Here is a 14,744-nt window from a genome sequence, read left to right as displayed (position 1 = left end):
AATGTATGATGAAATAAAAGAAATTATTCAGATAGTGAAGGGAGATGAAAATTTAATAGTCAGGGGTGACTGGAATTCAAGTGTAGGAAAAGTGAGAGAAGGAAACGTAGTAGGTGAATATGGATCAGGGCTAAGAAATGAAAGAGGAAGCTGCCTGGTAGAATTTTGCACAGAGCACAACTTAATCATAGCTAACACTTGGTTTCAGAATCATGAAAGGAGCTTGTATACATGGAAGAACCCTGGAGATACTAAAAGGTATCAGATAGATTATATAATGGTAAGACAGAGATTTAGGAACCAGGTTTTAAATTGTAAGACATTTCCAGGGGCAGATGTGGACTCTGACCACAATCTATTGGTTATGAACTGTAGATTAAAACTGAAGAAGCTGCAAAAAGGTGGGAATTTAAAGAGATGGGACATGGATAAACTGAAAGAACCAGAGGTTGTACAGAGTTTCAGGGAGAGCATAAGGGAACAATTGACAGAAATGGGAGAAAGAAATACAGTAGAAGAAGAACGGGTAGCTTTGAGGGATGAAGTAGTGAAAGCAGCAGAGGATCAAGTAGGTAAAAAGACGAGGGCTAGGAGAAATCCTTGGATAACAGAAGAAATATTGAATTTAATTGATGAAAGGAGAAAATATAAAAATGCAGTAAATGAAGCAGGCAAAAAGGAATACAAACGTCTCAAACATGAGATCGACAGGAAGTGCAAAATGGCTAAGCAGGAATGGCTAGAGGACAAATGTAAGGATGTAGAGGCTTATCTCACTAGGGGTAAGATAGATACTGCCTACAGGAAAATTAAAGAGACCTTCGGAGATAAGAGAACCACTTGTATGAATATCAAGAGCTCGTATGGAAACCCAGTTCTAAGGTCAGAAGGGAAAGCAGAAAGGTGGAAGGAGTATATAGAGGGTCTATACAAGGGCGATGTACTTCAGGACAATATTATGGAAATGGAAGAGGATGTAGATGAAGATGAAATGCGAGATACGACACTGCGTGAAGAGTTTGAAAGAGCACTGAAAGACCTGAGTCAAAACAAGGCCCCCGGAGTAGACAACATTCCATTGGAACTACTGACGGCCTTGGGAGAGCCAGTCCTGACAAAACTCTACCATCTGGTGAGCAAGATGTATGAAACAGACGAAATACCCTCAGACTTCAAGAAGAATATAATTATTTCAATCCCAAAGAAAGCAGGTGTTGACAGATGTGAAAATTACCAAACTATCAGTTTAATAAGTCACAGCTGCAAAATACTAACGTGAATTCTTTACAGACGAATGGAAAAACTAGTAGAAGCCGACCTCGGGGAAGATCAGTTTGCATTCTGTAAAAATGTTGGAACACGTGAGGCAATACTGACCCTATGACTTATCTTAGAATCTAGATTAAGGAAGGGCAAATCTACGTTTCTAGCATTTGTAGACTTAGAGAAAGCTTTTGACAACATTGACTGGAATAATCTCTTTCAAATTTTAAAGGTGGCAGGGGTAAAATACAGAGAGCGAAAGGCTATTTACAATTTGTACAGAAACCAGATGGCAGTTATAAGAGTCGAGGGACATGAAAGGGAAGCAGTGGCTGGGAAGGGAGTGAGACAGGGTTGTATTCTCTCCGCGATGTTATTCCATCTGTATATTGAGCAAGCAGTGAAGGAAACAAAAGAAAAATTCGGAGTAGGTATTAAAATCCATGGAGAAGAAATAAAAACTTCGAGGTTTGCCGATGACATCGTAATTCTGTCAGAGACAGCAAAGGACTTGGAAGAGCAATCGAACGGAATGGACAGTGTCTTGAAAGGAGGGTATAACATGATAATCAACAAAAGCAAAACGAGGATAATGGAATGCAGTCAAATTAAGTCGAGTGATGCTGAGGGAATTAGATTAGGAAATGAGACAGTTAAAGCAGTAAAGGAGTTTTGCTATTTGGGGAGCAAAATAACTGATGATAGTCGAAGTAGAGACAATATAAAATGTAGACTGGCAATAGCAAGGAAAGCGTTTCTGAAGAAGAGAAATTTGTTAACATCGAGCATAGATTTAAGTGTCAGGAAGTCATTTCTGAAAGTATTTGTATGGAGTGTAGCCATGTATGGAAGTGAAACATGGACGATAAATAGTTTGGACAAGAAGAGAATAGAAGCTTTCGAAATGTGGTGCTACAGAAGAATGCTGAAGATTAGATGGGTAGATCACATAACTAATGAGAATGTATTGAACAGGATTGGGGCAAGAGAAGTTTGTGGCACAACTCCACCAGAAGAAGGGATCAGTTGGTAGGACATGTTCTGAGGCATCAAGGGATCACCAACTTAGTATTGGAGGGCAGCGTGGAGGGTAAAAATCGTAGAGGGAGACCAACAGATGACTACACTAAGCAGATTCAGAAGGATGTAGGTTGCAATAGGTACTGGGAGATGAAGAAGCTTGCACAGGATAGAGTAGCATGGAGAGCTGCATCAAACCAGTCTCAGGACTGAAGACAACAACAACAACAACGACAACAACAACAACAACAACAACAACATATTATTATAAACATCAGTGAATAATTATTTGCAACTGTAATTCCCCTCTCAGTAAGCATTATCTGTGTTAATTGTTTCTTTCCGCTGCAAGGAGCGCAGCCATTGATGATAGCGATTGTATCACATTTTTGCCTGTGTTTTTGTTTTCCTTAGAAACAAATCAAATGTTTGATTGATGAAGTCTAAATAGTGTACAATACGAAAGTAGAGTTTATGTAAAGTTTAATAAGCAGTTAAAATACTTATTTGGTCTAACAATAGAAAGTCTCTATCAATTGTGTGCCGCCATCTTAACAATTGTCTCAGCGGCAAATTCAAATTACGCAACTCTGCAGACACAAATGCTGAACGTAATACAAAAGTGTAAAAATAAACGTGCACCGGTGTCCCAAACTCATTTAAATGAAAATGATTTGAATCAGATTGGTTCTTAAAAAACAGTGCTCATAGCACGAACGTTATAACAAACTTTTCTTGCTGATGTTTGGAGCCGAAATTAATTACGCCCGAGTTGCAAAGAATATTGTTACAGGTAACATACATCAGTGTTGTGTGTGGCTGATATTAGGTGGTTTTAATGATCATTTTGCTGAAGATAACCGTTTCCATCATAATCCATAGTTGTATAGAATCTGTTGTATAAACTGTGATTTAGTGACACTTACACAACTTGCAAACAACACTTTAACACAACGTTAACAAGGAGTTCATTAGCGACTTGACCAATTCTTTAGCCGCGAGAAAGTTTATTTAATAATTACTCAATGTAATAAAATAAGATTATTATTTTCATTTACAAATTAGTTAAATACCAAACCACAGAATAACACAGTGAACACCACAAGGAGTTGGTATAAGAAAACATGTAGATACAACTTGCACGTGTTTTGGTGCAGACCGTAATGTACAGTTAAGTCTACAGTAAACCTTCTCCAACAGTGCACATCTAATGGCTGATAATGATTATCACAAATTGCAGGACATAAGAAGTACTTATTTTTTGCAAAGAATAAATTCAGCTAGTTTCCAAGGATGTTCTCCTTTTGCAGGTGCGAGAAGTGACACGCACACACTCACCTTCCTCCTGGGGGAGTTGCTCTCCTTGAAGCGTCGCGCGATCTCGTTCAGCACCTGTCTCTCCACAGCGTCCTGCACGTTTGCGGGGTCCGAGTTCGGGTACACGAACGCGTCGCATGAGCCCTCGCTGCCGACAGGAGTCTCCGCGGCGGGCGAGCCGCAGCTCTCCACGACGGCGGCCGGCGGCGGGCAGGCCAGAGACGGCGTAGGTGTGGTGCCCTCCATGTCGTGGAATGCGGCTTCCACCTGCACACCGGTACACCACTCTAGCACACCACAAGACGTATCTGGGTCTGGTCGTTACATTTTATGCTGAAAAACACTGTTGGGCCCCACGAGAGTGTGGATCTCTGGGGGAGGGAGTGGAGTGGGTTTTCGTACTTGCAGGATTTCGAGTTCGGCGCACAGATATCGATTTCCCAAAACATCAGGACCGCTGTCTCAAAAATGCACAAAAATATCAACTTTGAAGACTTCGAAATGTTTCGAGTATTAGAAGAACCAAAACGTAAAGTTTCTGCACATGTCAGTATTTGTCACTTACCAGCTCACTGCGTACCTCAAAGTCGTGCCAGAGATACAGGGTGTTTCAAAATGAATATACAGGTTTTAAGACTCGGTTGCATTTGTTCCCTTTAACTTACAATTACAAATAATACATCAATTTCTCCCACAAGTGTTCAATGTGGGCGCCATTCGTCGCACATCGAATCGATAGGCGAGTTCTTCCCAAACTTTGGTCAGTGTGTCTGGAGTAATTGTTGCAACAACGCTGTTTCTAAAGTCAAATAGTTCAGTTTGTACCAGAGGTACATAGACGTGATTCTTTATACACCGCTGAAGGCAAAAATCGCATGGCATCAGAGAGTGCGTGAACTAAGAAGTCACGAGAAATGAGCTCTTGTCGTCCGGTCGCTTGCGCCAATCCAGCGGTCGAGTACAAAGTTTTAACTGATCACTAACTGAGTTACGTCAGGGAGGCAGTGCACCATCTTTCTGACAAATGAAGTTCTGTGGTCCAGCTTCTTCCAGCTGAGAAAGGTCCATAGTTCTAGCACATCAAAATAAGAAACACGACTTACAGTTGCTTCACCAAAAAAGAAATGCCGGTAAACTTTCCACCAGGATATGACACAAAAAACATTCAATTTAGGGGTCTCTCTTGCGAATGTACCATCTACAAGGTGTAGAACTTCGCTTCTGCCATTTACCGATAGGCGGCGACAACAGTAAGGAGCGGTCGAAAGAAACAGATAGCAGATGTCAGGCAGTTAGCTTGAACCTCAGTCAACATAACCTCATTCAAACATTAGTCAATTTGTGTCTGCACCATAAAGTTGTTCTCATCATTTGCGGGAGGTCTTACTGTTTTGTTTCAATACATAGAAAACAGCAGTTGAGTCTTATCAAATGTTCTGAAGTACGTATGGTAAGGATCCTGTTAGTGAAAGAATGTGTCTTGAGTGGTTTCAACACTTCAAGAACGTTGATTTTCACCAGCATAGTGGTGGACGAGAGTGTTTTCTAAGATGCAGAATTGGAGACATTGCTGAGCGAAGACTCACGTCAAACTCAAGAAGAATTGGCAGAATTAGTGGGATTGATGCAGAAAGCCATTTCAAAATGTCTCAAGGCTATGGACACGATTCAGAAAGAAGGAACTTGGGTCACGTGTGAACTGGAACCAAGAGACATCTAACGGCATTTGTGTGTTTGTGAATAGTTGCTACAGAGGCAAAAACGGAAGGGATTTCTGCTTAGCATTGTGACCGGGACAAAAAATGGGTTCATTACAATAACCCTAAATCGTGGGGATATCCTGGCCATGCTTCCATGTCCACAGCCAAACTGAATATTCACGACTCCAAGATCATGCTCTTCATTTCATGGGACCAGCTCGGTACACGAGGTGTTAAAACCGAGTTCAACAATCACAGATGCTCGTTATCGAATGCAGTTAAGGCATTTGAGCAGAGCATTAAAAGACAAACGGTCACAATACAGTGAGAGGCACGATAAAGTGATTTTGCAGCACAACAATGCTCGAGCCCACATTGCAAAAGAGGTGAAAATGTACTCTGAAACGTTAAAATGGAAAGTCCTACCCCACCTACTGTGTTCTCCAGACATAGCTCTCTCTGACTATCACCTGTTTAGATCAATGGCGCATGGTCTGGCTGACCAACACTTCCAATCTCATGAAGAAGTCACAAATTGGACTGATTCGTGAACCGCTTCAGAAGATGAAAAAATTTTTCGATACGGGATTCGTACACTACCCGAAAGACAGGAGAAAGTAGTGCCACCGATGGAAAATAGTTTGAGTGATACATGTGTAACCAATGTGTTTCATTAAAGCCTCAAATGTTGGGGAGATAACGGCGGAAGCAAAGTTGTACACCTCGTAGTTTGGATTTGCTGACCCCCACATGCGCACATTATGTGCGTTCACGTTTCCACTTAGGTGAAGCGTCAATTCATCACTGAAGTTGATGCTACCCAGAAAAATCTTCGCCGTCCTACAGCAACATTTCATTTGCAAAATTGGTGTGCAAACTGGAGTCTGTAGGTGTTAGAACTTGTAACAGCTATGGACAGTACAGATTTAGTTGTAAGCATCTCCAAACAGGATTCACTGGAACTGCTAATTAACGACTAGCCTTCCAAACTGATTTCTTGGGGCTACACCCAAAAGACTCACTCATTCTACACGTTCTTCCCTCACTCTTGGTCATTCCATACTCTTGCCTTTGTGCCCAGGTATAGAAACACAACTGTTTGGGTTGCTCTTTCATTTGATGTATTGTTTATAATTGTAAGTTGAATGTAATAAATGCTACAGAGCCTTAAAATATGTGTATTCACTTTGAGACAACCTGCATTTTATACCCGATGAGGTACTAATCCGGCATTGTATGGCTTTTGAGTTTTGTAGGAGTAATAATGCAATAATTGCTACCAGAAACATTTGCAATATTTATCCAAGTGCATTACAAATTTGCAATGTCAAAAATTGTTTTCTAATTTCCAATCCAGTAAATTTGAGGAGGAGGAGGAGATTAGTGTTTAACGTCCTGTCGACAACGAGGTCATTAGAGACGGAGCGCAAGCTCAGGTGAGGGAAGGATGGGGAAGGATATCGGCCGTGCCCTTTCAAAGGAACCATCCCGGCATTTGCCTGAAGCGATTTAGGGAAATCACGGAAAACCTAAATCAGGATGGCCGGAGACGGGATGGAACCGTCTCCTTCCGAATGCGAGTCCAGTGTGCTAACCACTGCGCCACCTCGCTTGGTCCAGTAACTTTGATCTTGCCAATTCTCACGATCAAGAACATCAGACAATGACATGTTAAGGGCAGAAGTGGAAACAAATTCATGTCAAACAATCGAGGAATTGTCAAACACACTGTCAAACAAACTTGGATAAACTGATCTCTGTCGACCATCTGGGAAAATCTGCAGAAGATTGGTAAACACAAATAAAATTAACCAATCCACCACATTCAACTTACTGTTTCAGCAGCACAATACATAAGCGTTATTACATCATTTGATCACTGTAGTTCAAAAATGAGATCTCAATAATAGCACAAAACACGAAAGGCAGTGGTTCTCTCCAAGTCAATCATCACCGATATAGCTAAGCCACGTTTACACTAAAAAAGGCACATTTTTTTGTTTGGTGGAGTATTCACAGGGTTGTTCATTTTGAAAAGCTGAAACTTGGGTAAACAGTGAATACGGACCTTCACTTGGAAAAAAATAATTAAAGAATTGGGTGGGGCGGGGGGGGGGGGGGGGTATTGCCTCATCCACCATATTTGCCCAATTTGTGCCATCAGACTTCCATTCATTCTGATCACAACAACATTTACTAAAGAGCAAAAAATTTGAAAATGTGGATGATGTTTAAAATGCCATATGTAATTTTCCTCAAAAACCAATTGATTTTCATTGATCCAGCATTGAAAACTTGCAAACTACAGTACAAAAGGCTGTCAGTAACAAGGGTGATTACATCACTGATTGAAAATAAAAATTGGTTAACAATTTATCTGTTTGACTTAGATAAAAAAAGACATTATTTTCCCTAATATAAAGTATTTTGTGCATTTTAGTGGATAGTGTTCTTTGAGGCTCTATTCTCCCCAGTAGCTTAAATATTTAAACTTTTACTTTAAATCTACAATTATTAGAAAATAACATATACCGAATCATAATTTAGAACAAAAAGAAAGTACCTTTCTTTGGATTACTAATTACATTAAAATGTGGGTAATCATGACAACTTAAAATTTTGTACAAAAATTTTAGAGAGGGAGAGAAAGTCTTTGAATTTAGAAAAAGAAAGTTGCTTCAAATGCTGATCAAACCAGGTACCATGCAAATATAAGACTAGAACTCTACTTCGTCAGCTACGTGCACTTGAAATCTTAATTTTTCATACTCAAAAGCAATCAGAAACGTTTGAAGCGGATTTTTTTCACGCAATTTTGAGACACCGTTTATGAAACTAATGTCCCAGCACTGACCTTCAAATACAGTTAACAGGGCAGTGTGTAAGATCCCTTAGCAAATCCTGAGCAGCCCCCTTTATCTACAATTGCAATTACAACAATTAAAAAAAATCTTCTTAATTCTTATAATCTCTTACAAATTTTACACAGCACGGTATTGTATCTGTAGTAGGAGATTACAGGCTAATTTCACAACACAGTAGAAATCGATGTTTCATTTTGACAGTGTGCTGTTCTACCCCGTAAGACTGAGACGTCATCATAGTCATCCACAGTTCGGCGAGCGACCTACCTCCCGCAGACTTGACCCGTCGTCCGGCTCCCCGTTGGCCGTGGTCGCTTCGCTGTCACTATCCAGCAGGGCCACCCCGGAGTCTACAGGCGATGCCAGCGACGACGTGACCGACGCCATCATCAGAGGGTCGGGGCCCGTCGCACCTGCTCCCGGAGTGCCTTTCCCAGATTCCTCTTCTGCTGGTTTTCGCAGTTCCAGTGCCTGCTACAGTGTATGACAGGGGAGCCTCACGAATTTGCCAAATATCTTAGTTTGCAAATCAATTTAATTGTAACAACATTAAAATAAAACAAAGAAAGATGCAAGCAACTTGACATGTGAACCTGAAATTTTCATAGAATTGAAACCAATTTTCACTCATCAGCAAGAACTCTTCAATTGTGCCAATCTCCTCATCTCAGAGTAGCACTTGCACCCTACCTCCTCAATTACTTTTCAGGAGTATTACCTTGCACTTTTTTACCCTTTACAGCTCCCCTTGGTACGATGGGAGTTATTCTCTGATGTCTTAACACGTGTCCTGTTATCTCATCTCATCTTCTCATTAGTGCTTTCCATAGGTTCCTTTCTTCTCCAATTCTGCTGAGAGCTGCTTCATTTCTTAGCTTACTAGTATACCTAATTCTTTTTCTTCTTCTGCTGCTGCTTATCCATTAATGGATGTTGGCGACTACCGTATTTGCTCGAATCTAAGCCGCACTTTTTTCCGGTTTTTGTAATTCAAAAAACCGCCTGTGGCTTAGAATCGAGTGCAAAGTAAGCGGAAGTTCTGAAAAATGTTGGTAGGTGCCGCCACAGCTAACTTCTGCCGTCGAATATATGTAGCGCTACACGGGCATGCTTTGCAGGCACAAAGATAAATACTGGCGCCAAAACCTCTGCGTCAGTAAATAAATTAGTCATTACTATTATTATTATTATCATCATTACTATTCTTGATTGTTATAATTATTTTTTTATTGTTATAGTTATCATTGTACTACTGTTATAATCTCTATTTTTTTTCTTTAACATCAATACTGCATAATACGTTGTGTGTCCTTAATGTTCTGCAGAAACTGTAACTCGTTCAATCTTAGTATGCCTGATTAGGTGTAAGAGAGGGCCTGAAGGCCCTAATCTTGCCAGATAAAATAAGTGCATAAATAAATAAATTAAATAAAAAAAAGAAAAGGTGGAAGACGATCACTTTTCTCCGCCCCGAGTTTCGACCACTGCATTTTCATACGTTATCCAACGGAGGAAATACTAATTTCGTATTGCTCATCTTCGAATGTACCAGCATTTCAATGTACTACAAAAATCTGACTGGCAAGACTGTTGGGATGTTTGTCAATATGGGAAACTCTACATTTTGAATTTTTTCCTACCTGTGAGAAGAGATGGTTGCTAATAGGAACTTTTATGAATTGTGAATCACATGCATTATACTCTTCACCATAAGAATAATACGAGTATAAACATTTTGTCATGTATTCTTTCGTGTTTGCAGCTATCTCATTTAAATCCTGTCTGCCTAATAAACTATGAAACTAGAGTGAGACAACAACAAACGCGGAAGAGTAGACATATCATGTCATGTTTATATTTGTATTATTCGTATGCCTAATAGTGATACAGTCAGAATGAAGCACAGCAATTGACTAGACTTTTAAATATAAAATGACTAATTTCGGTGCAGAATGTAATGTACAAAAAGAGGTGTCTACAAAGATTTTTATGGAGAAAAATTTTCACTAAACTCTCATTCAGAACATTTTCTATCATATACAGTCTATTGTTTGGTTCTTGTTGATCATTATCAAATAAAGCAGCAGTGTAAGTAACAACAAACAGCAGTCTCTTGCCATTGTTTCACTAAGGAGACAATTCCTCTCTCTTCTCCTTATTCTTCTTCTTTTTTTCTCATTGTAAGCGGCGGTAGCGTGCACAAAAGCATGCCATGCGCCGAGCGACGACAGGCCGTAAACACTCATTATCAGAAAGCGACAAACAATGCACGGCACAGTACAGTAATGCATTCTCAGCTTAGAGTGACGTAAACACCTATAACAAAGAGAACGGCACTTATCAGTTCAAAGAAAAATAATCAATTAATACAAACCACACGAAGCATGTGAAAAAAGGAGGGTACCCGTACAAATACGGACGGAGCACCTGACACATAGCAATGGCTACTTGGTAAAGCTTAACTGCTAAGCTTACGACTCGAACCAAACTACTGTAGCTGTATCGTCATTTATTCGACCTAAATTGTGTCTCATATTATAATGGACCAACTTTGTTTCCATTTGGAGGTGTGGCGTAAAACTTTTCTCGCACCTTGAATTTTGAGTCTCAAATTTCAGGTGCAGCTTAGATTTGGGAAAAATTTTTTCCCTTGATTTAGAGTCTCATTTTTCAGATGTGGCTTAGATTTGAATGTGGCTTAGATTCAAGTAAATACGGTACATGTCTCATCTTTCTTCTGTGAACCGCAGTATGTAATAGCTGGTCTACATTTCTTAGTCCTGTCCACTGCTTTATATTGTCCAACCAGGATGTTCTTCTTCACCCTTGTCTTCTTTTTCTTTCAATCTGCCCTTCTATTATTAACTGCAGAAGCATACGAAATGCTATACCAAATTTGCGGGACTGCCATATGTCGAAAACCTTACCTTCGGACTAATGGTCACCATCACCCTCGAAGTAGTTACCAACCGCACATACACACTGGTCCAACACTTCTCCCACTGGTCAAACGTTTTCTGGAAGTCCTGTTATTTGATGAAACTGACATCCTTTCAAATTGAGTTTCAGTTTTGGGAATAGCGCGAAGTCGCCAGGTGCCAAATCTTGTGAGAACGGTGGGTGGGGTACAACCACTGTGTTTTTTTTTTTTGCCAAAAAGATGCTGGTGAGCAAGGACGTGTGACAGGGTGCATTGTCACGATGCGGCAGCCAGTTCCCTCAACGCCAAAGTTCAGGCCGATGTCGCCACGTGTTTACACGGAGCCGTCGCAAAACGTCACAGTAGTACGAGGAATTCACTGTTTGGTTGGGATGAATTCTTTGTGCACAAATCCCTCGGTATCAATGAAAATGATGATTGTGCTCTTCAGTTTGCTCTTCACCTGTCTCACTTTTTTGGGTCTTTGAGAGCCCAGGCTCTTCCACTGAGATCATTGTTTCTTTGTCTCTGGGTCATAACTGTAAATCCAGCTCTCGTTGCCGGTGATAACCCGTAAGCACTTTCTCCGAGATTCACACAGAATTTGATACACATGTGTTGTACTGTTCACGGATCCATCGTAAAATCGCCACACACCAAACAGTGTATTACGGAAATCACTGTGGACACACAACGCTTCCTCCCAGCTGAATGCCACTCCGCACATATCCAGCTCTCACCACCTAGCTGTGCAAAGATCTACTACTCCTACTTTCCAGACGGCAGCACCAGTCCCGAAAATTTTGGATTCCACCTCTTAGAATTAAGTCAGGTGATGCTGAGGGAATTAGATTAGGAAATGAGACACTTAAAGTAGTAAAGGAGTTTTGCATTTGGGGAGCAAAATAACTGATGATGGTCGAAGTAGAGAGGATATAAAACGTAGACTGGCAATGGCAAGGAAAGCGTTTCTGAAGGAGCGAAATTTAATTTCATGTATAGATTTACGTGTCAGGAAGTCGTTTCTGAAAGCATTTGTATGGAGTGTAGCCATGTATGGAAGTGAAACGCGGACGATAAATAGTTTGGACAAGAAGAGAATAGAAGCTTTCAAAATGTGGTGCTACAGAAGAGTGCTGAAGATTAGATGGGTAGATCACATAACTAATGAGGAGGTACTGAATAGGATCGGGGAGAAGAGGAGTTTGTGGCACAACTTGACTAGAAGTAGGGATTGATTGGTAGGACATGTTCTGAGTCCTCAAGGGATCACCAATTTAGTATTGGAGGGCAGCTGGAGGGTAAAAATCGTAGAGGGAGACCAAGAGATGAATACACTAAGCAGATTCAGAAGGATGTAGGCTGCAGTAGGTACTGGGAGATGAAGAAGCTTGCACAGGATAGAGTAGCATGGAGAGCTGCATCAAACCAGTCTCAGGACTGAAGACCACAACAACAACCACCTCGTATATTTGGTGTTCCGTACTTTATGTCCGAGATATGCAATTTTTCTTGTTTTAAGCACTGTCATCATTTCTCGCTGCTTGTTCATTCGTTCCGGTACTTCGATGTTGATTATTCTTGCAAACCACGGTATTTTAAGCATTCTGCAATAAATCCACATTTCAAAGGCTTCCAACTTCTTTGTTGTTGTCATATTTAGTGAGCCAAATAGAAGCACGGACAGATGTAACATTTTACAAACCCGACTCTAAGGTTTAAGTCTAGGTCTGTGCTTGTAAGAATATTCTTAAATTTTATGTAGGCGTCTCAGGTGTTCACTGTGTGACATTTTATTTCCAAGTCTGCTTCCCAGTCTTCAGAAAGCCGTGTTCTGATGTATTTAAACTTGTTGACTCTCTGTATGAAAGACCCTTGAAATCTTAGATCTGCATGTTTAAATGAGTCAGACTCTCGTGTGACAATCATAAAATTAGTCTTTCGATGTTAATATTCAGACCGAGAGTACTTCTGTAATCTGCAACTATGTTAACGAGTTGTTGAAGGTAATCTAAATTATCAGCTATCAATACCATATCATCAGCATAGTTAATGTTGTTGATATACACTCTATTAACCTTTACGCCTTTTTCTACATCATCAAGTGCCTCCTGAAAATACTCTCTCGAGTATAAGTTAAATAACAAGGCCGACAGTATGCCTCCTTGTCATAACTACTATACATATATTGACCAAATCTGTGACCTCATTATCAAATTTAGCCTGCACTACGAGGGTTATGGCGAAAGTTTTTAGCAGAATGTGTGAAAAAAAATTATTTTGCAAAAATACGTTTACAACTTTTCAAAATACTCTCCATTAGTGCGTATACATTTTTCCATTCTCTGCAACCACTTAGAAAATGTGTCAGTCCAAGCTTCTTTTGGGATGGCCTCTTCATCTGATGAAAACTGCTGCCCTCGAATTTTTTCCTTAGTCTTAGGGAACAGAAAGAAGTCACAGGGGCCAGGTCAGGTGAATAGGGGGGGGGGGGGGGGGGGGGGGGATGGGGTAACACTTGCACTTTTTCCTTCACCAGAAAGTCCATCGTTCTGGCAGCCCTGTGCGCAGATGCACTGTCGTAATGCAGCAGAAGGTGCCCACTCTCGGACTTTGGATGCTGTGACTTCCATGTGGCGATGACTTTTGGAAGACAATCGTTCACGTACCATTCAGCATTGACTGTACGACGTGTGTCCAAGAACACAGAGGTGAGATGCCACATCTTTGTGAAAAAAGTCGCCACCATCTTTTTTCCAGAGCTCAGACTTCGTTGAACTTTTGTGGGTGGTTCCTTCCCTGGAAAGCACCGCATAGAAGACTGTCTCTTCGTTTCAGGGTTATAATGGTATACCCACGTTTCATCACCTGTCATGATATTGTAGGTGTCTTGGGACTTCCCTCCATTGAATTTTCGATTATGAAACGACACCAGTCCACTCTCGCCTCCTTTTGGCTTTCTGTCAGGGAATGTGGCACCCAACAGCCCCATCTCTTAGTAAGGCCTAAGTGACTACGAACAATGGTCTGTGCTGCTCTTGATCCAATATTTAGGGTCCCTTCAATGTCACAAAATGTAAGATGTGGATCTTCTTTGATCATTTTCCTCACAGAATCAATGTTTCCAGGAGTCACAGCTGTTGCTGGCCGACCGGGACGAGGTTCATCTTCAATTGACTGCCGATCCCTCGAAACTCGCGAAACCAGTTTCCAACTGTGGCCCTAGAAGGGGAAGCTTCACCAAAAACACGAAGCAAAGAAGAATGGCATTCTTCGGCACTTAACCCCGTTTTCTAATCCTAAAAAATCATGGCACGAAAGTCGCGGCGCGACAGCTCCATCCTGCACCGTCTCTGACTCAGCACTGTACATGCTTTCTTACCGCGCTGTGGGGGGATTACCGATAGCCAGGGGCTGCGCGCGCACGTCTCAAGGTCGAAAAACATCACTCTTTCGAATGAAAACAACCCCATTGTCCTCCGCCTTACGATTTACGGGCTGCTAAAACCTTTCGGCATAGCCCTCGTATCTGATTCCAATATAAACTCTCTTTACAGCAGATATCTTTCTCACCTAAGTCAATTCTTTTAAGAATTTCTATGAGTTTATGAGGATGTACTCTATCGAATTGTTTTTTGTAGTCAATAAAACAGAGGCCTA

General features: G+C 40.9%; 1 protein-coding gene across 1 annotated transcript in view; it reads right to left on the bottom strand.

The window, feature by feature from the left end:
* The window catches only part of LOC126295344 (pleckstrin homology domain-containing family M member 2), a 260,206-nt gene that overhangs the window by 209,245 nt on the left and 36,217 nt on the right, over positions 1–14,744 (bottom strand). Inside the window, exons 4-5 of the mRNA XM_049987814.1 lie at positions 8,432–8,638; positions 3,622–3,867 (exon numbers count right to left, since the gene is read on the bottom strand). Of these exons, the coding sequence (XP_049843771.1) occupies positions 3,622–3,867; positions 8,432–8,638 (453 nt within the window). The remainder of the gene's footprint in view (positions 1–3,621; positions 3,868–8,431; positions 8,639–14,744) is intronic.

Source organism: Schistocerca gregaria, chromosome 11 (assembly GCF_023897955.1).
Source record: "Schistocerca gregaria isolate iqSchGreg1 chromosome 11, iqSchGreg1.2, whole genome shotgun sequence".
Classification (NCBI taxonomy): Eukaryota; Metazoa; Arthropoda; class Insecta; order Orthoptera; family Acrididae; genus Schistocerca; species Schistocerca gregaria.
This window is presented reverse-complemented; position numbering and strand designations above follow the sequence as displayed.